Source organism: Misgurnus anguillicaudatus, chromosome 25 (genome assembly GCF_027580225.2).
Source record: "Misgurnus anguillicaudatus chromosome 25, ASM2758022v2, whole genome shotgun sequence".
Classification (NCBI taxonomy): domain Eukaryota; kingdom Metazoa; phylum Chordata; class Actinopteri; order Cypriniformes; family Cobitidae; genus Misgurnus; species Misgurnus anguillicaudatus.
Window position 1 is genome coordinate 14,410,070 of NC_073361.2, and position 27,164 is coordinate 14,437,233.

Genomic DNA, 27,164 nt, shown 5'->3' on the forward strand with positions numbered 1-27,164 from the left:
AATGTTATTATTTTATTGCTAAATGCTTATTTTATTTTTTATCAGATTCCATTCTGCTGTCTCTGGATCCAAACACAGTGAATAAAAATCTTCAGCTGTCTAAGAAAAACACTGTGGCTGCTTACACTGACACAGTCCAGCAGTATCCTGATCATCCAGACAGATTTTATTTTAGTAAAGTTTTGTGTAGAGAGAGTTTGTTTGGACGCTGTTACTGGGAGGTTGAGTGGAGTGGTGATGTGAGTATTTCAGTGTCATATAAGAACATCAGCAGGAAGGAATGGGGTGATGACTGTTGGTTTGGAGTTAATGATCAGTCCTGGAGTTTGTACTGCAGAGACTCCAGCTGCTCATTCTGGCACAATAACAAAGACACTAAACTCCCTGAAGTGTTGAGCTCCTGTAGAATAGGAGTGTATGTGGATCACATTAAAGGATCTCTGTCCTTCTACAGCGTCTCTGATACAATGAACCTCATACACAGAGTCAACACCACATTCACTAAACCACTTTACCCTGGGTTTTTGATCAATCCAAAGTCAACAATGAAACTCTGCAATCTGACAAGATAGATACAGAGATGTAACAGATTAAAGCAATAAGCCCCAAAAAGCAGTGGGTTACCATAAATGTACTGTAATCCCACTGCTTCCATGCTTCGCGGGGCTTATTGCTTTTATAAAACAGTTACTTCATATGCATAGCAGGATTTCATAAAATAAAACACAAATAAGCTGTAATTATATTAGTAAAAATATTACTTTTCCGCCAGACAAAGTAGTTCCTTAGAAACAAGTGTGGCTGCAACCGACCGCAGTTCCCAACCAGCACAGACGGAGCTAAGACACAATGAAAATATGATTTGAGTTTATTTTCATAAATCAACATTCATCTAATTTATAAATTAACATATATATTGTGCAACTGTTGAAGTGATGATCAAATATGCTTGGAAGTATGCTTAACTCTTTCCACGTCAGGGTTTTCTTTTTAAGTTGCCACCCAGTTTAGTTTAATGCCTTACAGAAAAATTATCTTCTTTAAATAAACATAAAATGAAAGAACAGACACTCCGCTTTAAAAAATCCTATCTTCATTTGTTCTCTTATCACCTCTCAAATTTTCAGCTAAAAGATAATTCCATTTTTGTGAAGAACTTTTGTAAGAGATCGGATTCACAGCCATGTTTAAAACTTACATTGTGTTTTTAGTGTTGAGTGAATGCGTCAGTGTTTAAGTTGGGTAAGTGGAGAACTTGAGCTTAAAGAACTTCTTAGGAAAGCGTTTTCTCTTTATTGACAAGATTACTCAGAATAAAGGACCAGAACTGCCCGTTTTATAAAATAGTGTTTTATCACAACTTTGACCTACATGATTATTTAGTAACAGTGAAATGTAAGGAGTCTTTTATTTTCTTATTAAAATATCATTGAAACACTTGAACACAACTCTTATCAATGCATACAATGCATTGCTATACTCTAAAAATGCTGGGTCAGATATGGACCTTTTCTAGATTAATTTAAACCAATGGTTAAGGTTGTCCATAACTCAACCATGGGTCTAATAATAGTTGTGGTGTAAGAATGAAGCAACAGTGAATGTTAAACAGTTAATATTTACAAAGTTTTTTGTTGTTGTCGGACGAAGCAACATAGTTTGTGTTTGTTCTGATTTGATATTTTTACTGATTTCTTTCAGCGATATTTTAAGTATGTATTTGATTCTGATTTACTTTTTTCTTCTTTGTTAGATTGTTTATCTGCTTTTAAACAGTAATTGTGTGCCATGTTGTATAGCTGTCATCATTCTGTAATGTGTGTTTTAAAACTGAAAATTTTTTCACATAAAAGCGAAAAATCTGTGTTATTTTATCTGTCAATGCTTGAAATCTCTTGTGCCCTTTCATCTGGTATGCATCTTCTGAAATTTAGTTTTGTATTGTTCATTTCTTACTTTAAGCAGATAAAAAACAACTAATTAATAAATGCTTTCTATTATTATTATTTGTCCATCATCCCTATATTTCCTACCACATATTATCAGGGTTAAAAAGTATTATGAAATAAATGTCGGAAAAGTCCTGAAAGCACAGAATAAAGAGACTTTCTGTTGGAATATGATTTCCCTACCACATTAAAAACACTCCTTTCTTATAAATTGGGTATTTTTGTGATTTAAAAAATAATCTGTGTTGTGAAATATGTTATACTGGTGTCGATGTCGTCTTAGATCTTAGGCTTTGTGTCATGAGGACTCCACATGTGCAGTGTTTATTGAGTGCCAGATGTTAATAAGTAGCTTTTTTTATGGAACACAAATGTTTCCGGCCAAATTTGTCATGCGCTAAAATATGTAGGGGTGAGTGGGGCACAAACTACCGTGGGGTATCAGTAAAAAAGTAATAGACATCTAATCATAGCCTAAAAATAAATGAAAATTAATCAATAAATCAATACAACCAAACACCTAATTACTGTTGACTTTGCTAACATGATGGATTATCCTACATCTCACAAGTTATTTTGGCAAAACTGTAATGTAACCCAATTCAAGTATATGTTAGTGTCACAGGTGACGGTTTGTGAGGGCGGAACCAAAAGTGTGGAAGACGGGTTCCGCCCGATGATGGTTCCGCCCGGACGCTTCACTCAGAACACCGGAATTTCCGGGGTTTCCCCGAAACCGAAATTAAGCCTGATCACGCTCAGGTGGGGATAATTTACACAGCGGTTGCTAATAGGCTGACAAGGAGAAGAGTCAGAGCATAAAAAGACCTTTGAAGACATCAAACGGGGGTGCTTGTGGTGTACTTTGTATACGCTGTGTTGCTGCTTTGCAGACGGACTACGCTGGCTTGATCATTCCCCTGGGGAAGAGAGAAAGGCACAGTCAGCTAGCGAAGGAATACTGGGAGACTTCACTCGTGAGAGAGCGGACACAGAACATTCAACAGGGCAGATATTAGAAGTCATTGACAACGAAGAGTGAGTAACAGCTGTAGTACTTATCTGTATAATACTTGGAAGAGGAGTTGCTTGGTGTGTGTTTTCCTTGTGTTTGAGGTCCCTGGCCCCACTGGAGAGGAAAGCGTGGGCGAGCCGCGGGTTGACCGGAAGCACGGACGAAACAATTGGTAGGAAGCACCGTTCACCAATAGAGCAGTGGCCCTGTGGGAAAAAGAAAGCGCAGGTGAGCCAGAGGAGCGATAAATAACACGCCGGGCCTGTGAATAACACATATCTCACTCTCATTGGCGGTCCAGCTATCGCCCAACTATCCTCTCGAGGTAGTCGTAGCCAGGTGGCGAGGGCGATCTAAAAATCACGTGAAGTTGTATAAGAGTGCTGTGGGTGAGTCTCACTGATTGATGGTGTTTACGCTTTACTTGCTGTGTGTATGCTGTGCTTGTAGCGTCCAAACTGCCTCGCCTCAGACGAGCCGCGAGACGACGACATCTGTTGTGGCCTGGGTCCTAAGGAGAGCGAGGAAATTAAGCCCTGTGCCCTGAGTGTGTCAACGAGAGCTTCGTTCTGCCATAAAGCAGACAGTGGTGAAACCCAGTGAGTATTATAAAAAGTGTACCGTGCGGATTGAGGGTTATAGCTGTGTGTGTACTGACCTTTCCAACAGAAGCTCGTGGTGAGCGGAGCCCCGACAAAAGTTCGCCCCAACTCGGGACCCCGGCCGTGGAAGTAGGAGGGGGAGTTCGGGAAGCGTTCGGCTCCGTGCCGCTGGACCCATCAGTCCCTACGACGCCCGGACAGTTTGAGTGGATGGGCGAAGGAATACGGTGCACCAACGCTGTAGTGAAAACCCACTGTCTGCAAGCGAACGAAGACATCCAGTGCTGAGGGTAACGTAACTGGTGAGCTGAAATTAACCTGTGCTTATAGCAATCACCTACCTGTGTTCCAGCGAAGGCTCCGTGTGAGCGAAGATCCCCAGTGCTGTGAGTAACGTAACTTGTGAAGTGAAATTGTTCGGTGCTTATAGCAATTACCTACCTGTGTTCCAGCGAAGGCTCCGTGTGAGCGAAGATCCCCAGTGCTGTGAGAAACGTAACCTGTGAAGTAAACTCTATCTGTGCTTATAACGATTACTTACCTGTGTTCCAACGAAGGCCCGGGTGAACGAAGATCCCCCGTGCTGTGAGTAACGTATTCTGGAAGTGGAAGTTAACCTGTGCTTACAGCGATTACTTACTAGTGTTTGAAGATTCTTGGCGAGTGAGGAGCCCCAGTGTTGGTTTGAAGAGCCGCGTGACTAAGGCACGGGAGACAGAGAGAAAGAGGAAGAGGGGTGAGAAGAGTAGCGATCTGCAACAAAGTAACACACCATCAACTAACTTTTATTTGATTCTGCCTCCAGGAGAAGCGGAGCGCGCCACGGATTCTCGGGCCGGAGCCCTAAAAGAGCCTCTGTCCCCAGTCCTTATCCCAAGTGGCCCTGGAGGAGGGAAGAAGACCCATTACTTTTAAATTACCCCTTCCCCTTTTTCCCCCTTCCTTTTAAATATTTAATAAAGACTATTTAACGATAGTTTACTCGTCTGTCTGGTCATTGGGGTGGTCTTGGGAAACTCCTCGAGGTGGAAGAGTTGAGAGGGGTGTGACCCTTAGTACAGTCGGGTCCACCCCCGTGGTGTGACATTAGCTAGAAGTGGGTTACTCATAGCCGGAATATACCAGGTCAATTGTTAACCTCGATGGTGAAATGAAGGCTATTGCTTGCTGGGGTTGTGCTTTTTAAAAGTTTATTACACCCAAATACTGCTTTCTTTACTGAAATTAAATCTGGTTTCTAGGAATGTTGAGTAATTATTGGGTCTAAGTTGCATTATTTAATAACTCATCAAGTAAAATAAACAAGGAATCATGCCTATATATAGCCTTTTCAGTCAATCCAGCCCAGTCTCCTGAAAATGCGTATAAATAGCACGAAGTGTAAAACATGTGCAATACATACGCCAAATTCCACTTTGGCATGCATATGATACGCAAGTCCTTCCCATTCACTTAAACAGGGCATCTTTTTTGTCGATTTATTTATTGGTTTCTCAATTTTTTGTTATTTTTTACCATTTTCGCTTGGGTTTAGGGTTAGAACAACTTTTTGTTATATAAAAATGACATCCTAACCTACCCAAACCCCAACTCTAACCCCAACTCCAAGCGACCATGGCTTAAATATGGACAAAAACATTGAGAAACCTGTATATTAAATAACCTCATTAAGCAAATCTAAGTCTAACCCTAAACCCAAGCGAAAATGGTGAAAAATAACAAAAAATTGAGAAACCAATAAATAAAACGACAAAAAAAGATGCCCCGTTTAAGTGAATGGGAAGGACTTGCGTATCATATGCACGCCAAAGTGGAATTTGGCGTATGTATTGCACGAGTTTTACACTTCATGCTATTTATACGCATCCTCAGGAGACTGGGTAGGTCAATCACATATTCAAGTACAGAGCGAACACAAGGATGACTCTGGGGGTAGATTTTAAATTTGTGTTTAATAAAATTATATATTGCAACCGTTGAATTTGAACACACACAAAAACAAATTTGTTCATGACGTGAACAACATAAAACAGCATGTACAACATCTTCACTGATTCCTAAGAGAGAGAAAGATAAAGAAATGAATGAAAACAGGAACATTTAGTTGAACATGTTCAACTCTCTAATTTTTTATTTCAAATTTTAAAGATCTTACTCGCCACAGAGCACACACATTATATACGATACAAAATTATATCAATCTTCATACCAAGTAATGTTACTGTTATTGCATACTTTTCGTTTTAATATAGGAACAAAGGTTCTTGAAACATTCATGTCAATAAAGCAGGAACCAAGAAAAAAATAATAGAGAGAGTTAAATATTAAATATTTAAAGCACACTGTGATGTATGCAGCACTACCTACCAACTGGATGCTCTCCCCTCTTTTCTCATGTGTTTGTCTATGATTCGATTAAATTCCTCCACTTCACTGAAATAGTACATAAAAACATAATCGCTGGTTAACAAAAATGCTGTTAAAAAAAGTGGTACACAGTACAGTACACAATACACGACACAATCTAACATGTGGTATTTTAACAGTTAATTATTATGATGGCCTACTCTGATATGTCTCAATAAACATTATAAACCATGACTCACCCTCATGTCATTCCAAACTTGTAAGACCTTCATTCATCTTCAGAACACAGTTTAAGATGTTTTAAATTTAGACCGAGCGCTTTCTGACCCTTCGTTGAAAATCTATGTACGGTATTCATGTTTAGAAAGGTAATACAAACATCATCAAAGTAGTACGTGTGACTTCAGTGGGTCAGTTAGAATGTGTTGAAGCATCAAAAATACATTCTGGTTCAAAAATAACAAAATGTATGACTTTATTCAGCATTGCCTTCTCTTCCTTCTATGTTGTAGAACATTTGAGGAAACCATTTAAGTTTTAAAACAAATACATTTCAAGTACTGTGAACTTATGCATATGTGCATATGACTCAATATATTTTAGTACACAATACTCGTGTTTTAAAACATAAATGATTTAAGGAAATCAGTTTCCTTAAATGGTGTAGTTGAGTTAACTTATCAGGTTTTACAGTGTATATTAGTAAATGCCAAAATTAACATGAACCCGATGATTGATTTAATGATTAATAAATGCTTTGGAAGTACTGGTTATTGTTATGTTAGCTAAGGCAATTGAAATGTGCAAAGTTCAAATCAAATCAAATCAAAGTTTATTTATAGAGCACCTTTTTAAAACAGCAGGTGTTCACCAAAGTGCTGTAGATACAGTATAAAGTAAACAGAAAATTAAAAAGCATAAAATAAATATAAGATAAAAAATTAAAAACACAATAAAATAAAAATACAATAAAATATCCAATAAAAACAATAGTAATCAGTAATACACACTTAAAAATAACTCCTACCAGGTAGCTCTCATACTGCGTTATATGCTGCACTATACAAATATGTTTTTAAATAAGATTTAAAAACAGTAAGTGAAGGTGCCTGCCTAATGTACAAAGGTAAATTATTCCATAGTTTTGGGCCCGCTACTGCAAAGGCACGTTCACCTCTGCTCTTTAATCTTGCATTGGGGGAGACTAAAAGCAGCTGCCCAGCAGACCTAAGTGCTCTAGATGGAGCATATGGCTGTAATAGATCTGAGAGGTATTTAGGAGCAGTGTTGTTTAATGATTTAAAAACTAAAAGTAAAATCTTGAAATCAATTCTAAAAGGAATGGGCAACCAGTGAAGAGAAGCTATATGGTACATATATACATGGTATTTAACTGGTATATACATGGTAATTAACTGGTATCATTACTGTACTTACCAGTGGTACATACTTGGTAGTTATTATGTAACTCTAGATAGGTACTGGGTAATAACAGATACATACTTATAGTGTAGATATACTGTAACTAAAGAGAAACATTACTGTACTTACAAATAAATGTACAATTTATGTATTTAGTATTTACAGGCAAGTTAGGGTTAATGACAGGGATTTATAGTGTACATATATGATAACTAATATCAAACACTTCTATACTTACAAATTGTATATAAACAATAAGTGTGTACTAGTGAATGTACCCAGTAGTTAATGCTTATGATAGTCAGAGGTGGGACAAAGTCATTGTTATGCAAGTCACAAGCAGAGATGTATAAAGTACTAGGGACCCAGACTTGAGTAAAAGTACAAGTGCTCTATCAAAAAAGTGACTTGAGTAGAAGTTGAAGTGCTCTTTGAGCACAGCACTTAAGTGGAAGTACTAAAGTATTAAACATGTTTTGTACTTAAGTATTGCAAGTAGTTTATTTTAAAATATACTACTCAAGTACTGAAAGTAAAAGTACAAGTATTGTGTAAAGTATTGTGTCTTCACTATCTCCTATTGGTTTAGACCACAATCTGTGTGTGTTTCTAATGTGTATCACCGCTCCGGCAGTGATAATGTGGGTTTGGGATGATTCGTAACATTTGAGTTTAATGAGTAACTATGCAGCACATAAAAAATGTATTGGAGTAAAAGTATTAAACTCATCGAAAATATATACTGAAATAAAAGTGGAAGTAGGAGAAAAAAATAATACTTCAGTAGAGTACAGATACTGCCTTTTAGTACTTAAGTACAGTAGTGAAGTAGTTCTACTTCGTTACTATACATCTCTGGTCACAAGTAAGTCTCAAGTCTTTGCTTTCGAGTCCTGAGTCAAGTCGAGTCAAAGACGAGGCAAGTCCCGAGTCGAGTCACAAGTCAAAGCCAACAAGTCTCAAGTCGAGTCCAAAGTCCTACCTTTTTACTTTCGAGTCATTTCAAGTCCTCTTACCACAGAAATAAAATGCGTGCTGTGGACAGGTGGAGGGAGGCCCCTATACTGCATTGCATTCGCAAAAGATCAAATTGCCCAAAAGTCTGTCAGTCATTTGTGTGCGATAGGGACGCAGAATGATGCCACCATGGCTGAAAACTCGCTCCACTGGAGAACTAGAAGCAGGCACTGCCAAGACTCGGATGGCTACTTGAAAAAGTGAAGGAAGGGGTCTTACTGTTCAGTGCCCAGAACAAAAGGGCATACTGTCCTTCTGCCATGTCAATGTAGTGACTTAGCTGCAGTGGTGTAGTCTAGATTTTTGTTTTCCCTTTGACCCTTATGCTCACTTGTCCCAGCGATACACCCCATATGCACCACTACACTCACAGATGTATACAGTATAGATATTCATGTAACTGAAAGCATTCTGAAAGTTTACTCATAAACACATAAACTGAATGTGTATGAACATGTCAGTTTATTATAAAAGAAAAAAAAACTGTGATAGCCAATTTGCGTTTACAGCTGGGGAAACTCAAACAAACAGAAGTTTAAGATCATATACATCTTGAACGTAGATATATAACAATGAACACAGAGAAGGAAAGTTAAACACTGTGAAGCACAAGCAAACATGCTGAAGGCAGCTAAAAACCATCAGGACATAAACACGGGCTTATTTTATTGCATATGGAGCCTTACTTCCAGATAAAGTAATAAACTGGACTGATAATTTAAATGTTGTTTACTCACATGTGCGTTGTTAACTCTACGGATTTTATGTTGCAGCACTCGTTCACTTCACATGGATTGTTTGTTTACAGTGTCACGTGAGCAGCTACACTGCAGGTTCGACTTCATTTGGCGCAAAGCAGACCTCTTGGTGATGTCAAAGTACCGCGAGAGCGATTCAAAGCAGATTTCTCCATGTGATAACTGGAATCACTCTCGCGGTACTTTGCTGTCACTCGCCTGTGGCGCCACATCGGTCTGCTCCCCAGTCACTTTCGCGCCGCTATAGTAATTTCATATGCCGATCAGATCGCGCAGTCGGCAGGAAGTCACACACACCAAATATATAGCCTAATATTTATATGCATTTCAACCTGCTAAAGTAGCAAGTGTAGCATGCTGGACAGTGCTTCACTATGACTAAAAGTTTGAAATGTCACAAAACCATGCTGTTACGCATCCTCGCACTATTTTTAGTGGGTATACGGAATTCCTTGACAATTCCTAGTGGGTATAAGGCGTGTATCTGCGTATCACGTAGACTACACCACTGCTGAGCTGTACTGCTGGTACGGTCCCTACTGACTCCCAACATCCAAACCAACGTGGGACTACAGTGATTGGCTGTCGTGCAGAGCCTCACCAAGTGTCGGGAGCGAGCCAAGTTGACAGTTTGGTGGCCAAACATCGGACCACAGATCACAAAGTGAAATCATGTGATTTTTGCAGAGAGCACAAACCTACACAAAGACGTGAACCACTGGTAACCACTCCCCTGCCCAGTGGCCCATGGCAAAGGATTGCCGTTGACCTGTTTGAGTTAGAGGGTAAGAATTTTCTTGTTGCTTTAGATTACTTCTCTAGAGACATTGAGATTGCTTCTCTTACCACCATTACCAGCAAGCAGGTTATTGACAAGCTCAAGCACATTTTTGTGAGATGGGGCATCCCATTGGAACTGGTCAGTGACAACGGGACACAGTTCACATCAGCAGAGTTTCGGGATTTTAAACAGAGGTATGGTTTCGCTCACATAACCTCCAGCCCACATTATCCACAGTCGAACGGAGCTGCAGAAAGGGCTGTTCAGACTGCTAAGTACATCCTCAAACAGCCGGACCCCTGCTCAGCCCTTATGGGTTACCGTGCAACACCAATTGCAGCGACAGGAGAAAGTCCAGCATGGCTCATGACTGGTAGACAAATCCACAATACTGTTCCGGTCCTGGAAAAGTCGTTGCTGCCACATCCGTTCAGCCCGGATCAAGTCTACAGGAAGGATGCAACAGCAAAAGGTTCATACAGATTTTTAACAACCGCAGGCATTCGGCACGCACGCTCCCTGAACTTCACCCTGGTCAACCTGTTCGAGTGAAGCTCGATGGAGAGAAGGGATGGACAACACCTGCTAGGGTTATCAGTAAGTCTAAGGAGCCGAGATCTTACCTTGTGGAGATGAACAATGGGAACGTGGCCCGTCGGAACAGGCTTCACCTCCAGACTGTTCCTGAGACCGAACCTCCTGCGGAACAGCAATGTGCCCAGCCTATAGCGTCTCAGCAGGACAGCGGTTCCCCACCGACAGATGTGACTGCGCCACCGGAATCTCTAGCGAGCCAGCTACCAGCAGGCCCTTTCTCAGGGTCTCCCCTTCCACCATATACTCCTGTGAAAAGAACTTCCAGGGGTTGTGAGATAAAGGTGCCACTTAGGTTTCAAGACTAATAATGTTCAAAAGGTCAGAATAATCCCTTTCAGGACTGAGGGTAATCTACCCCTTTGACGTCCTGCACTGTTCTGAGACTATTTGTTGAAAAAAGAAAAAAAAGAAAACAGAAGAATGTTATTTGATAACACAGTTGTTGCATTTCTTTAGTTATATGGTTTAGAAAAACGTAAGATTTAATTAATATAGCAAAATGTAAATGTTTGGGTTTCTCATTATTGCTAACTTCCAAAAGGGGGAGATGTTGTGAGATTGCCTTTTGTGCCTACAAAGCTACCATAGTTGTGGGTATGTGAACGACTAGAGGGAGGGGCTTTGTTATTATTGAGAGTATAAGCGCATGGCTTACGTTACTCTGTGCTGTAGTTAAATAAACTATCTTTAAAAATGTTTTGAGGCGCACTCTTTTTAAAATTGAATCAATTACTCTCCCTACATAATTTATTTTATAAAACACTGTTGATATATGTATTCTAGAGGCTTAGACCTTTCCAACAATATATAGTTTGTTGTGATATACCTAAAATTTATATGGAAAATATTGACGTAAACTTAGGTGTCCCGTGAGCGGGACAGCGCCACTTAATGAGGATTACGTCTCGTGTATTTGCCTCTTAATGTGACACTAGTGTTTCTCTTTAGTTACAGTATACATACACCATATGTGCCGTCATTAACTTACACTGGCCTACAGGTACCACACATGTATTTACAATTTGTAAGTACAGTAGTGTTTGATATTAGTTATCATATATGTACACTATAAATCCCTGTCATTTACCCTAACTTGCCTGTAAATACTAAATACTTTTATCGTACATTAATTTGTAAGTACAGTAATGTTTCTCGTTACAGTATACCTACACTATAAGTATGTATACGTATGTTATACCAGGTAGGTACCACTGGTAAGTACAGTAATGATACCAATTAATTAACATGTAGATACCTAAAAGTAAGTACCACACATTTGTTGGTAAGTACAACTTATTTACCATATATGTACAAGGTAAGTACACGTACTGTAAAATAAAGTGCGACCGAATTTTCTGTAATGGTTTTATTATTTCTTTCTGCAGGGTCAGTAAACTCCGCAGCTATCACAGTGTGAATGGATGAGCATGTTAAATATTTATCAGAAATAAATCATTCAGGTACCTTCAGGATACTCATCTAACTACAAACTGTGACTATTTCTTATTTTGGATGATTTTTTATCTAATGTTCATTAGGGCTGATAAGATGTGAATTGTGAAGCATCAACTGTCATCTGTTTTGCATAAACTTTACCAATTCATGCAAAAGAAGTACAAAAGAAGCAATTCTTCAAAAAAAAGAACAATTCTCTGACTTGTAAAGCAGATAATATCATTTGTAGTTAAAAATTAATTGAATATGTAACATAGAAGCATTTTGATCAAAATGACCTTAAATACACTCAATAGGACAAGTTACACTTGTCACACCAGACAAACATGTTTTGTACACGTCTTTCAAAATCAGAATAAGGAAACAACTCTTAAACTAAAAGAAACTAAAACGTAATTGCCACTCAGGTTTGTACATGTCTCTCTATCTGTGTGTTTGTGAAAAATGGCAGAATCCAGTATTTCAGTGGCTCATGATCAGTTTACCTGTCCAGTATGTTTGGATCTACTAAAGAATCCAGTGACCATTAACTGTGGACACAGTTACTGTATGGACTGTATTACAAAATGCTGGGATCAGGATTATCAGAAGCGAATCTACAGCTGCCCTCAGTGCAGACAAACCTTCACACCAAGACCTGTTTTAGGTAAGAATGTGGTGATTGCTGAAATGCTGAAGAAACTGAAGAAGAAAAAACTTCAATCTGCTCCTGACTCTGCTCATTGTTACGCTGGACCTGGAGATGTGGAGTGTGACATCTGTACTGAGAGAAAACTAAAAGCAGTCAAGTCCTGTCTAGTGTGTCTGAACTCTTACTGTCAAAATCACCTCAACCAGCATGAGATTTTCTTTAAAGGTAAAAACCACAAAGTGATCGATGTCACTGGACGACTACAAGAAATGATCTGCAAAAAACACAACAAACAACTAGAAATCTACTGCCGTACTGACCAACAATTAATTTGTTATCTGTGTACGATAGACGTTCACAAAAATCACAACACTGTGACAGCTGTGACAGAGAAGACAGAGAAACAGGTGTGAACTCACACAGATTAAATGAAATTGACAATTAATGTTTGATATTGATTAATATTGTGATGATTTGTAACAGGTGAGTTGATGTGATATTACTCGTGTTTTTTGTTATCTTTTCCACAGACACTTTTGGGGAAAACACAAATAAATTTACAGGAGAGAATTCATGAGAGAGAGAAGAAGCTTCAGGAGCTGAGACAGACTGTGGACTCTCATAAGGTGAGTTTTAAAAACATCTGCTGGATGAGAAGTTTCAGACTCAGTGATGAATGAAGTGTTTGATGAGTTTTAGTCTGACTGAAGTTCACTGTGAGTCTCAGGTTGTGTGAGACGGCAGTAAGATCTGATTGTAATGTTTGTCCTAACAGCGCTCTGCACAGACAGCAGTGGAGGACAGTGAGAGGATCTTTACTCAACTGATCCGATCCATTGAGAGAAGACGATCTGAGGTGACACAACTGATCAGAGATCAGGAAAAGACTGCAGTGAGTCGAGCTGAAGGAGTCATGAAGCGTCTGGAGGAGGAGATTGATGATCTGAAGAGGAGAGACGCTGAACTGAAGCAGTTTTTACAAACAGACGATGACATTCATTTCCTGCAGGTAACAGATCTGAAAAACAGGACATTGATCATTTTACAATACTTGATCTTTAATAAGCTTATAGTTAGAGATATTTTAACCTGATGGTCATAATTTAAGACACTATAAGAACAAAAGCTTTTTGAGTATAGTGTGTTTGTTGGAGATTGTGTGGATCACATTGTAATTGTAAAAACCAACGATTCAATCAGAGACAATGCAAACTAGCTTGTTATTTTTGCAAATAACAAGCTAGTAAAATTATTGTATTATTTTATTTGTTTTTATCTTGCAGAGTTTCAAGTCTTTCTCTGTGCCTTCTGGATCTTCAGATGTTTCCAGCATTACTCTCAGTTCTCTTCTCACATTTGATGATCTGAGAAAATCTGTTTCTAAACTCAGAGATAAACTGGAGGATTTGTGTAAAGACGAGATTAAACATATATCTGACAGAGGTAAAGTAACAGACATGCATGTGAGCAGTGAGTCTTTATGTATGTTGTGTTTTCACAAAGAAATGACTCTAACTGTGTCTGTTTATTTCTATAGTAAAATTCACTGAAATTATTTACAATGAACCCAGAGCTAGAGAGGATTTCCTACAATGTAAGTTAGTAAAATTATCAAACACACACACACACATCCATTACATCTTAATTTTAAACAACTTTAATTTTAAACAAAAATATCAAAGGAATATTATGACCAAATGAAATGACTATACACTACAGTTGTTAGGACTCTGCCTTAATCTTGTTGGTAATTATATCTAGTTTTGTATGGCAGGGTTCTAACAGTACTATGTTTTGTGTGGGAGAACGTGGTTTTAGTGTTGTCATATTTGACCACGTTTCTCCCGTGTCTTGTGACTTTATCCCCGCTCCCTTGCATTTTCCAGTCTTTGTTTTTATGTCTTGTTTAGTCTTGTGTTCTGTTTTCATGTGTATATATATTTATATATATTTATTTATTTATATATAAATATATTTATGGTTTTGTCTTGTTTGTACTGTGGTTGTCTTGTGTTTGTATGTGTTTTACAGGTTCACGTGTGCTTCCTCACAGGTGTTCCTGTTCAGTGTGATTGCTTCCTCATTGTGTCATCCTCACCTGTAGCTTGTTTCCCCTTATCTGTTCAGTATATATTCCCTGTGTTTTCAGTGTCTCGTTGCAAGTTCGTCTTTGTATGTTCATGCTGCACTAGATTATTCTAGTTCAAGTCTAGTCTAGTCTAGTCTAGTCTAGTCTAGTCTAGTCTAGTCGTGTCGTGTCGTGTCGTGTCGTGTCGTGTCGTGTCGTGTCGTGTCGTGTCGTGTCGTGTCATTTATATATCATAGCCAGTGCTCTCTGCTGCCTTTATATTATTGATCCCCTGTTCTACTGCATTATTTTCCCGAGAAGTTATTACCTGTCATTGCCTTCAGTCTGTTGGACTCTCTTGGCTGGTGTGGCAACAGTCAAGAGAGCGCGTCTCCAGTTAAAGGGTTCACCAGAGCGCTGTCTACATCAGAGTGCTGTCCAGCGGCTCCACCTGCTGAAGCACCATCCACACTTACCTCTCTCTCTCTGTGCCCCGCCAGGAATTTCCATCTGTGTCCGCCAGGATTTCGTCTCTGTGATTACAGAGCTTGTGGATGTCCTACAGCTCGGCTGTGTTTCCCACATTGTGACGTTTCTAGAGGATCGCTTGGTTCACCTCGATTGTGTTATATCTCCAGCTCTTCATCACACACACACGGACATTGAGAATTTCCTACAATACATATCTTCAAGTGTTATTATTTTCTCTGATTACATTGAGTGTCTGTCTCCAAACATTTGTGATTAAAACCTCTGCGCTGGGATTCCTGTGTTGTGTCATTCCTAACAGGACTAACTTGCCATAACTGGGTCCCGCAGAGATGGAACTATCCTGGTCAGATTACAGAAGCCGCCAAGCGCATGTCCTGTTCGGCCTCCGGCAGAAGGGGGCTAATGTGAAGGACTTTGCGGTAGACTTCTTGAGGGCTGCTAAGTACTCTGGTTTTAACGGGGCAGAGTTAAAGGTCATTTTTAACAGCTGCCTCGACAAGCCCCTCACTGCGGCGGAGCAAAGGACCCTGAGACCCCTGGCCTTCCCGGAAACTGTGGAGTATCTAATGAACCGTGAAGAGCCAGGGGATTCTACTTACATCTCTCATTCTGTCCCTTTGCCATCCATCCCGGAGGGTTGCGTTGTCGGGGTGATGACCCAGGAGAGCTCTGCGCTCTTCACATCGAGTCCGGTAAGCCCCGCCTCGCCAGTCAGCCTTCGGGGTAAACGAGAGCGAAGAGTGTCCTGGGAATCTGCTTCGGAAGGGTCTTCTACCGAGCCTATCGTTCCCACCACACCACCTCCTGCCATCGCTCTCACTGCACCGCGCCCAAAGAAGAAGAAGAGGAAGAAGGGCTCCTCCATTCTTCAGTCAGCTGCCACCCCTCAGTCCTCTGATAGGCAGCAGCCTCTGCCTTCGCCGGTGCAGCCTCAGCCAGGGTTTATCCAACCTATGTTGTCTCCGCAGCCGTCCGCTGCGCTCCCTGTCAGTGACCTTGTGTTGTCGCCGCAGCCGTCCGCTGCGCTCCCTGTCAGTGACCCAGTGTTGTCTCTGCAGCCGCCTGCTGCACCTCCAGTCATTGTCCCTGTCCCGTCTCCGCTGCCGTCCGCAGCGGCTCCTGTGACTGTTCCTGTGTTGTCTCCGCAGCCGTCCGCTGCGCCTCCTGTCGTTGTCCCTGCCTCGTCTCCGCTGCCGGCCGCAGTGCCCCCTGTCACTGTTCCTGTTTCCCCTCAGCCTTCTAGACCAGACTTGGTAATTCCCACTGTTTCCTCCCCTAAAAACCCTGTTAGGCCTGCCCAGCCTCCACGCACCCAACCCTCAGCTACTCCCCGGGGTCAGAAGGCTCGCCCTGTACCCAGTCCCACCCCTTCCCCCCCTGTGAACGTTGTTGTTCCCCCGCCCCCCCTCCCTTGTTTGTTGTTTTTGTTGTCCCACCCTAACCCTCTAGTTGTTCTGTCTTGTCTTCCTTTGTTAGTGTTTGTCATGTTTTCGTGGATGTTGTCCAGTGTCCAGTCTGTCTTGTCCTGTGTCTCTCCTTGAGGGTCGCCAGGGGGCGTCCCTTGAGGGGAGGGTCCTGTTAGGACTCTGCCTTAATCTTGTTGGTAATTATATCTAGTTTTGTATGGCAGGGTTCTAACAGTACTATGTTTTGTGTGGGAGAACGTGGTTTTAGTGTTGTCATATTTGACCACGTTTCTCCCGTGTCTTGTGACTTTATCCCCGCTCCCTTGCATTTTCCAGTCTTTGTTTTTATGTCTTGTTTAGTCTTGTGTTCTGTTTTCATATATTTATATATATTTATTTATATATAAATATATTTATGGTTTTGTCTTGTTTGTACTGTGGTTGTCTTGTGTTTGTATGTGTTTTACAGGTTCACGTGTGCTTCCTCACAGGTGTTCCTGTTCAGTGTGATTGCTTCCTCATTGTGTCATCCTCACCTGTAGCTTGTTTCCCCTTATCTGTTCAGTATATATTCCCTGTGTTTTCAGTGTCTCGTTGCAAGTTCGTCTTTGTATGTTCATGCTGCACTAGATTATTCTAGTTCAAGTCTAGTCGTGTCGTGTCGTGTCGTGTCGTGTCGTGTCGTGTCGTGTCGTGTCTTGTCATTTATATATCATAGCCAGTGCTCTCTGCTGCCTTTATATTATTGATCCCCTGTTCTACTGCATTATTTTCCCGAGAAGTTATTACCTGTCATCGCCTTCAGTCTGCTGGACTCTCTTGGCTGGTGTGGCAACAGTCAAGAGAGCGCGTCTCCAGTTAAAGGGTTCACCAGAGCGCTGTCTACATCAGAGCGCTGTCCAGCGGCTCCACCTGCTGAAGCACCATCCACACTTACCTCTCTCTCTCTGTGCCCCGCCAGGAATTTCCATCTGTGTCCGCCAGGATTTCGTCTCTGTGATTACAGAGCTTGTGAATGTCCTACAGCTCGGCTGTGTTTCCCACATTGTGACGTTTCTAGAGGATCGCTTGGTTCACCTCGATTGTGTTATATCTCCAGCTCTTCATCACACACACACACGGACATTGAGAATTTCCTACAATACATATCTTCAAGTGTTATTATTTTCCCTGATTACATTGAGTGTCTGTCTCCAAACATTTGTGATTAAAACCTCTGCGCTGGGATTCCTGTGTTGTGTCATTCCTAACAACAGTGTGCTGGAGAGCTGTGTAGTAACTTTATAATGACACAGTGACTTACAGTAGAGATCATTTACAAACATCTCCCCGATTAACTGCTGTGTTTCTCTTTTTTTGTTCTACATCAATGGGTTATCATGGTAAGGGAAAAAAGGGAGACAAACTGGTGTCTGTCGTCGAAGGGGGGATGATCAATAACATGTTCTCCTTAACCTGTGTTTAGTTTCCAGTCAACCACGACAGCGTTTAAACATTTCTATCAAATTTACTACACCCATATTCAGTCTGTGTGTAAAAATATGATCTCATAAAGTATAGACCTTTTGGGTGTTTGCAAACAGAAATGACTTTTTTTGTGGGCGGAGCCCAACTGGTGGCAGAAAGTGAATGCTTCTCAATAGCTGTGTGAAGTGTTTTAGCGTTAAACTGTGATTTTTATGGATCCGGTGTTCTGAAGAAGTCTCTTTTTTTTATATTTCTCTTAAGTGTAATGTTTCTTATAACGTTTTCACCAAGTTACATTTAATTTTTAAATAAATTAAAAGTTTAAATGGCTTGGCTACTGTATGTGTGTGTGCATGTATGTAATGTATATGTATTGTTCTTTATTGGTAAATCAATTATTTTTACAGTATGAATCGCTGAAGTACTTATAAGAGCAAAACAAAAAACAAAAATACGAAAACTACGTAACTGTGACGTCGACTCGCAAAAGGTCTATACACAACCTAACTGCATATTACAGAAAAAAGTGAGCTGTTTGTGCACATTGCTATTCCAGGTGTAAGGCAGATGTTATTGCTCTTCCGGGCTGATAGTTGTGTATTGTTTTCATAATATTCAGTACACAACTTGCTACACATACAGGAAAATCTCTTGCACCAAAAGACTGGCAGAACATTATTAAACAAAGAGCAGGATTTTGTCCCATCAATGTTATTATTTTATTGCTTAATGCTTATTTTATTTTTTATCAGATTCCATTCTGCTGTCTCTGGATCCAAACACAGTGCATAAAAATCTCCAGCTGTCTGAGAAAAACACAGTGGCTACTAACAATTACACAGTCCATCAGTATCCTGATCATCCTGACAGATTTGATTACTGGCTTCAGGTGTTGTGTAGAGAGAGTTTGTGTGGACGCTGTTACTGGGAGGTTGAGAGGAGTGGTAATGTGTATATATCAGTGTCATATAAGAGCATCAGCAGGAAGGGATCAGGTAATGAGTGTTTGTTTGGATGTAATGATCAGTCCTGGAGTTTGTACTGCAGTGACGCCTTTTTCTCATTTAGGCACAATAATAAAGACACTGAACTCCCTGTAGTATCTAGGTCTTGTAGAATAGGAGTGTATGTGGATCACATTACAGGATCTCTGTCCTTCTACAGCGTCTCTGATACAATGAACCTCATACACAGAGTCAACACCACATTCACTAAACCACTTTATCCTGGGTTTTGGCTCAATTCAAACTCAAACATAAAACTCTGCGATCTGACAAGATAGATACAGAGATTTTACAGATAATAGTGTTTTATCACAACTTTGACCTACATGATTATAGCAACAGTGAAATGTTAGAAGTCTTTTATTATCTTATGAAAAATATCATTCAAACACTTGAACACAACTCTTATCAATGCATGCAATTTATTGCTATACTCTAAAAATGCTGGGTCAGATATGGACATTTTCTAGATACATTTAAACCAATGGTTGAATTTGTCCATATATAACTCAACCATGTGTAACCCCTTTTATAGAATGTACTATAATAATAGTGGGGCCTGGGTAAGTATATTTCTTTCACTAAACTTGGTACTTAACTTTAATAGATAAGTTATTTACTTTGTTTCCCTTCAGCAGCAATAAAGATCAACAAATACCAATTGTGTCTTTTGTGTCTTTTATGTATAAAATTGGCAAATGAATTCAATAAAATAAAGTATAAAATTTAAGTAAGATATGTAAACAAAAAATGTATTAGTTTGAAATTCACAAACAAATGTACTCTTTTAAAGAAATAACACGTAGATAACTACGTCAGCAACAAATAGACAATTAGTTGTCTATTAAACAACTTTGTATCCCAATGTAACACAATATTAACTTAAATAAAATAAATACTTTCAATATACAAAACCAAAAGTATCACAGTATATTCAATATCACTTTAAATGATATATGAAACTTACACACGTGGGCCCACTCTCATACACTCACACATACACCCTACGTTGCAGGCCTGATGGGGCTTTAGGTGCAGCGTCCACGACGTGAGAAACCCTCATCTCGAGCTGGAGTAATGGCGATGTCCCTCGTGGCCAGTGTTGGGTGTAACTAGTTACAAAGTAACTAGTTACTGTAATAATATTACTTTTTTCAGTAACTAGTAGTGTAAGGCATTACCCGTCGGAAAATGGTAATATTATTACAGTTTTCCCGAGCTAGTTACTTGAGTTACATTCGCCAGTAGTACCTTCATCACACAAGGCACAAAACACAGAGAACAAAAGGGAAGGGGAGGAGGGCATGAATGGAACAGTGATTGGTCTAAGTTTGGCACGAGGTATCATTTACCATCACCGATTGGTCGACACCCGGCAGCCAGCAGCACAGAGCGGCAGCGGCACACTCAAAGACAGATCGGGAAAATGGAAGCGTCAACAACGGCAAGCTCTTTTTCAGAGGAAGGTTCCCAGCAACAGAAAGCTAGTTTCGACGGGTGGAGATTCAGTCATATTTTATTATGTTCAATGGAAGGAAAATAACTTGAGCGTGAAGTGCACACTCTTTAATGTTTCTCCGAACGCTGTGCCCCGCGTCCGGTGGCGGGTAAGGAAGCCAGCATATTGTTGGCTGTGGCTTGCCCAAATAAACATTCTTGTCCAGAAAAAAATGTAACTAGTAATATAACTAGTAATATAACTAGTTACTTTCTCCAGGGAGTAATAAAGTAAAGTAAGGCATTACTATTTTTGAGAGTAATATGTAATACGTAATATATTACTTTTTTGAGTAACTAGCCCCAACACTGCTCGTGGCAACAGAGGAACTCCGGGCTTTTCCGGTCACCCGGAGCGCTATCTGTTGTGGCGTCGATCTCTCCCGCGATGCCAGAGGAACTTCGAGCGTGTAGCTATGCCTCGTTTGGCACGAGGCATAGCTACACGCCCGAAGTTTATTAAGAGGATTATTGATTTAAAATCCCCGTGTTCTAAACCTCAACTCTCCGTGCTCTGCTCTCTCTTAGCTCTCACTCTCCCGTCCGCGTCACACGCACGCATCACGTCATCACGTAAAAAGAAATAACTTAAAACATTATTTAAACAAGAAAACTAAATGTACATTTATAAAACACATCTGTAATGAAAGAGTAAGTAAGTAAAATGTACAATATAACATTATAACAAATTATAATTAAAACCTTATTTCCGTTGCCATGGTAATCTGAATAGACTCACCGGGTTACACATGGGTGAAAAATATCACAATATTCTTTAGATGGCACTAATAATAGTTGTGGTGTAAGAGTGGAGCAACAGTAAATGTGAAACAGTTAATTTTTACAAATTTTTTTTTGTTGTTTTTAGATGAAGCAACATAGTTTGTGTTTGTGTCACAGGGTGACTTTCTGAGGGCGGAACCAAATGTCGGAGTTTTGTTCCGCCCGGACCGAAGAGCGCAAACACCGGCACTTCCGGGTTCTTTGGGAGGGAAAATCAGGCGCGATCAGACACAGGTGTGACAAACAAACGCGGCGATTGAGGATTGGAGGACAGGGAGAAGAAAAGGAGGATATAAGGGGCTGCAGAAGTGGCCAAAGGGTAGTTCGTTTTCGAGCCGAACTGGTGAGAGGAGGTAGAGCGTGGGAGCGAGTGTAACACTAGGAAGGCGGAGGATTAACGAGTGACTGGGTGAAGAAGGACAGAGGTAAACAAGAGCTGGCTGAGTATTCGAATTATACAACAAAGATGTCTGTGATCTAATGTGTGAAACGAATAACCTGTGCTAAGTGTGTGCAATAGGAATAATCACCGGAAGTGTCATCGGGAGAGGAGTTCTGGCAGCAGGAGCATGCCAGAGTATTAGCAGCTGCTTGTGAGTACCCTTGTACAAATTGTGGAAACACATCGTTTGGGAGTGTGAAGTAGGGCTGTGCAATTAATCGTTTTTCGATTTCAATTTTGATTTTTGCACATTTCGATTGCAAAAACAAGATAATCGAGGGAGATCGATTAGTGTCTGTTATTTCGTTTTGAGTCATTAATCCGACGCGTCATAAGCAGCTGCGCCTCGCACACAAAGTAGAAATCCTCGTGTATTTGTTCAGTTTTATGCTTTTCAAGCGAGCGGAGGCAAACTATCCCTCACGTTTAAAATATCAGCTGGATCGTGGCGCCGCTCTCCGTGCAGAGAGCTGCGCGTTCAGTCATCTGTTTAAAGTCAGGTCACTAGGTAATAATCCTGTTTATGTTTGTAAAGTTATATGCATTTCAGGCGATCGTGTTTAAAATGTGAATCGCGTTCTGCTGGCACTTAAACACTACTGCTTTGACACATGTAGCCTTCTGCAGCAACACTAAACAATGCATTGAATGTATGCAGGGCTTGACATTAACACCCGCCAAATGCGGGTATATTTCGGCTGCGACCGTTTGTGGAGACGCGCGGGTTCAGCGGAGCGTTGCGGACCAAAGCGCCACCTCCCAGAGAGCGCGCGAGAGGTGATGGATTTGCGAATGCACAAGAGGACGCAGTCTGAGCGCATACACACTTCGGGAAAGATACAACAATTGCATGGAAGTGAATGTGCACGCAATATATATCTCTCCATTCTCAGGGCAAGAGCGGAGAGAAATTCAGCGCATTCCTGAATGCACACGAAATCAAATGAAACCCGCCAGCTGAGAGGTTCGTGCATCATTTTAATGTAAGCTACTTTGGGCAACAATAATGCCCTCTCGACAGTTGTCATTAAAAGTCTTAAATCACTTTTAACAGAAAACATGATCAAGCATATAAAATACAATCTGCATAAACAAGTTGAAAGTAAAATTCATGTACATTTCTTGACTGCTGTTGGTAATAAATATTTAAAGTGGTTGTCGAGGGGTTTTGTGTATATCTTTTCAGTTAATCTTCTACACCCCTGCTCCACTTTTAATATATTCATTCAATGTAAATCTATTTATGCCTTACTAGACTGTTTTTATGCACCTAAATATATGATATGATCTATACTGATATACTTGGTATATACCAGCTAATGTTGTCCTAATTTGGGTGGTCAGACTGCATTTGAAATTCAATATGCATCTAATTTAGCTAAACCAAGTAAATTTGCTCAAATTAAAGTCATTTTAGGATGCCAAAGTCAAGTTTAATCATATAAAATGTATTTTACCAGCAACAAAATTGTGGCCTGAGAAAATGCTGAGTGGCTAGTAACTTTGGAAAACAACTAGCCACTTTGGCTGGTGAGCAAAAAAGTTAATGTCAAGCCCATGTATAAATGCATGTTTTTACAGTCATTTAAGTAATCGTGTTAAATAATCGAGATTAAGATTTTTATCAAAACAATCGGGATTATGATTTTTCCCATAATCGAGCAGCCCTAATGTGAAGCATGGGACAAATGTTGTGAGTCTAGCTGTTGTAGGAAGCAGGCCCCACTGCGAAGGAGTGTAGTGGGAGGGCCAGATACCCGCCAAACAAAAGAAGGAATGGGGGCGTCAGGATGGTGACGATTGTCGCTCATCTCCAGTGAAGACGGCGCCCAGTGCACCCCAGGACAAATTCAAGTCAGTTGTTGGTTGGTGACCCTAAATCACTGAAGTGTGTAGAGTGCAGTGGGTGAGTCCAGGTCTTTGGCGTGAGTGTGTACACGTGAAAAAGGTTGCAGTGCTGTGCTGTGCTGTGCTTGTATTGTCAGTGACCACCACTAGACAGAAGGACTTTTGGGAAAGAAGTACACGTCGAATTCTGTGCAGCCACATCTAAATTATGTGCCTCATCTGACAACCCCCCCCCCAATGGACGCCTAGTAAGGACGATCTGGTTCCGGAGCTCAGTGTTGATACTCCGGGCTGACATCGAGAAAATACCCAGGTCCTGGTGAGGCGGTGGAGAGAACGAACAAGGCAAGTGAGACTTTTGGGACTATAGGGGAAAATATCTGTAAGAACGAAAGTTCATTGTGGAGAGAAGATAATATCGGTGTGAGTACTTACATCTTCTGTGGAGCCCTTCAAAGTTCGCCCCTGTCTAGATCTCTGATCCCGTCAGCTGGAGGAAAGGAGAGGGAAGCGTTCGGCCCACTGTAACAGTTTCCAACCTTACCATCTGTAGTGGAGCCTCTGCATAGGCCAACATTTGGACACCCACCACCGCTTGAGGTCTGTAAATTTCTTTCCACTCACCTTCCTGTAATCTCACCTGCCATACGGCCATCAGTGCGGGAGAAGATCGTTCATGTCGCCCCTATGAGAGTAAAAATCCCAGTCATCAGCCAAAGTACTTAGCCCTCGCCATAGCTAAAAGCTATTTGTTTGTGTCCTACGTCACCCCTGTGAGAGTAAAAGTCCCAGTCCTCAGCCTAAGTACTTACCTCCCGCCCTAGCTAAAGGCTATTTGCTTGTGTCCTACGTTGCCCCTAAGGAGAGAAGCGGCCCAGTCATCCGAAATACTTACCTTGTGTTGACCTTTCAGAGCCATCACGTAGTGTCACAGCGCCCTAAGGAGAGAAACGTCCCAGTCATCCGAAATACTTACCTTGTGTTGACCTTTCAGAGCCATCACGTAGTGTCACAGCGCCCTAAGGAGAGAAACGTCTCGGTCATCTGAAATACTTACCTTGTGTTGATCTTTCAGAACCAGGAAGCAGTGTCACGCAGCGTCCTAAAGAGAGGGACGCTCCAGTCTCTCAAGATACCCTCTTGTTCCTCCACCTCAGAAAGAAATTAACGGGATACTTACCTTGGGGTCCCTCCGTATTGCCATCAAACAGACAGAGCTGAGTTAAACACCAAACAGTGATCCAGGTACCAAACTCTCCCTGTTTAACCCCCTGGGGTCCAAAAACGTGGGGCCGCGTTTTGATGTGTTTTTTCCTTGTCATGGCAGAATCAACTTAAAATACTCCATCATTAATAATCATACACTTACGTGTTTGACATCATTTAATACGGTAAATGGTCTTCTTTAATATGTGTTCATTCACAATAACAACAGATCTTTGTGTTTTTGTCAAATAAAGAAAATAAACAGGGTGTGCATCCAGACATTTCTGTCTCCGCCAGCTGTCTCTCAAAACACGTTACAAAAATCTATTGAAACTATGCGAATACTCGTCACCCAAGCATGATACACATATCCTAAGAAAGCATGAAATGTCTACTTTTAAACAAGCTAAATATAATCGAAAACAAATAATGCCTGTTTATGTAATCTGCATTGAAGTAAAGAGAGTACCGTTTTTCCTGGCTGACTTAATTATCTTTAATTCGGTCACGCCCACAGCTGTTGACATGGTAATGAAGACACGAGCTGTTCATGTATGTCTGGACATTGAGGAAGATAAGCATTTATCTTTAACGTTACCTAAGAAGAACAATGGAGAACGCACTGGAGCTGGATTAGAAGTAAGTAACGTTAACAGTTAATTTAAACCATTTATATTTGCTATCATGTAACTTAATATGCTCATGGCTTGTGCAGTTCAGCCTACATACAGTAACGTTAAGCAACCTTAGCAGACTGCACGCTTCGGATTGAAAAACTTTCGCATTGTTTACAAACGGACGCAATCTCACGTAATGGCGGATTTTACTGTTGCATGCTGTAACAGTGTTAAACACAGTTATTGACTTATATCCTTTATGTCAACTTTCAGTAAGCCTGAACTGCTGTATCTTTTAAGTGTGTGCTGTAATATGATTCCATGTTTACATGCTTATTTACAAACAAATCCGCGTGACCTTCCGTAATGGCAGATATCTGTTACACGCTGTACAGTGTTAGACACAGTTATTCACTTTCGTATCCTTCATGACAACTTTGAGTAATGCTGCACTGCGGGATTTGCTGTAAAATGATTCCATATTGTTTACATTCAAGGTAATTACATACATTGCGCTTTACACGCGACACCATTTTTATGAGCGCTGCGTTACACGGAGACGCGAGCTCGCGCACATGCAATGTGTTTTTAAAGTTCATAAGTGCTTACAGAAACACGTTTAAAACAGAAGCTAGACGATAAGGGGATGGGCATCTGAAAACAGTCATCTGAAAACAGCTTTTTATATAACTAATTGTTGCAGAAGTTTATCTGAGATTAAGTTTATGTACAAGAATGTAGTATCAGTGATATTTACCCATCAGTTATATATGTACAGTAAGGGTATTTCTTTGGACAATTTATGCTAACAGCTGTTTATAACTCTCTTAGAGGTCTGCATCTCTCTCATCAGTACAAAACTATGAAGTGGAAAAACCCTTTTTGGACATAAAGTTATATGGTAACATGAGCCACATGAAGTTTACAGCTCTGTTGAGTATCAGTTTCTTAGTTGATACAAAGTTTTTGAATAGGGTTTGTTTCCAAATAAACTTAAAATGTCCTACTGACCATCATTTCTATTTTGATTATATTGTTAACTTAATAAACCTCAAACAAACATGTATACATTTGTCCTCACATTCTTTACTGTAGTTCATTCTCACATTCCTGCATCAGTGTGCAGCTCAATATGCGAGCCTTTGTTTGCTAGCTGTCAATCAATCCTTCTCGCATATGGCCCTTCTAAAAAAAAATTCTTACAATTTCTAAATCAATATTTTGTTTTATGTGAATAAGTAGACAGGGTGATTTTCACATCATTTTAAAGAAAAACTCTAGACTACTAGATTCTGTTTAGAAAAGTCTTGTTAAAACATGTTTAGTATGGGTTTTGTGGACTTATATCAGTGACTTAAAAAATTTCCTTTTTTAAAAACCATGCATAAACATTTTTCTCTCAAAAATACAAACATGTACATACATGTAGCTCATATCATATTTTAGCCCAGTTTGTGCTGAACGCAGTGGTATGAGACACTTGCCATTATTATGTTTAAAAGCAACTGAAAAAAGACCAAATGTAAGAGCATGTCAGAACCTCTGAGAGTGTCCCAAAATGGTCGGACCCCAGAGGGTTAACTACTCACCCTTGTCTCTCTTTACGCCCAGGAGAAGGCAAGCGTTCCAGAATCGGCGGCCTGTAGAAGGAAACAAAAGCAGGAGATTCGTGAATGAACTGGAAGTCGCAGTGAAAGAAGAAAGGACCTATTAAGGCCTACCTGCGACTGGGTTGACGTG

General features: G+C 40.4%; 2 protein-coding genes and 1 long non-coding RNA gene across 5 annotated transcripts in view; all 3 read left to right on the forward strand.

Annotated features, from left to right (window-relative positions):
• Positions 1 to 2,025, forward strand: part of LOC129425740 (tripartite motif-containing protein 16) — a 40,662-nt gene extending 38,637 nt beyond the window's left edge. Inside the window, exon 6 of one of the 3 annotated variants that reach the window (XM_073863776.1) lies at positions 46 to 2,025. In XM_073863776.1, the coding sequence (XP_073719877.1) occupies positions 46 to 572 (527 nt within the window). In that variant the 3' untranslated portion in view covers positions 573 to 2,025. The remainder of the gene's footprint in view (positions 1 to 45) is intronic. The other 2 variants (XM_073863775.1, XM_073863777.1) reach the window with 2 other exon arrangements.
• Positions 2,026 to 3,050: 1,025 nt separating this feature from the next.
• Positions 3,051 to 4,542, forward strand: LOC129429536 (uncharacterized). Its single transcript, XR_012368016.1, has 2 exons — positions 3,051 to 3,192; positions 3,415 to 4,542. It is a non-coding gene; the product is annotated as an uncharacterized lncRNA (long non-coding RNA).
• A 7,830-nt stretch (positions 4,543 to 12,372) lies between these two features.
• LOC141362050 (tripartite motif-containing protein 16-like) lies at positions 12,373 to 19,677 on the forward strand. Its single transcript, XM_073863782.1, has 6 exons — positions 12,373 to 13,001; positions 13,125 to 13,220; positions 13,370 to 13,603; positions 13,878 to 14,037; positions 14,132 to 14,188; positions 18,780 to 19,677. The coding sequence occupies exons 1-6, from the start codon at positions 12,408 to 12,410 to the stop codon at positions 19,307 to 19,309; spliced, it is 1,671 nt and encodes a 556-aa protein (XP_073719883.1). The 5' UTR covers positions 12,373 to 12,407; the 3' UTR covers positions 19,310 to 19,677.
• The last annotated feature ends 7,487 nt before the right edge of the window (positions 19,678 to 27,164 follow it).

Excerpts from the sequence above, each read along its gene's own strand:
- LOC141362050 (XM_073863782.1), top strand. The coding sequence starts at position 12,408 with ATGGCAGAATCCAGTATTTCAGTGGCTCATGATCAGTTTACCTGTCCA. Across the intron at positions 14,038-14,131 it reads TAAACATATATCTGACAGAG|TAAAATTCACTGAAATTATT; the intron begins GTAAAGTAACAG and ends TTATTTCTATAG. Across the intron at positions 14,189-18,779 it reads TAGAGAGGATTTCCTACAAT|ATTCCATTCTGCTGTCTCTG; the intron begins GTAAGTTAGTAA and ends ATTTTTTATCAG.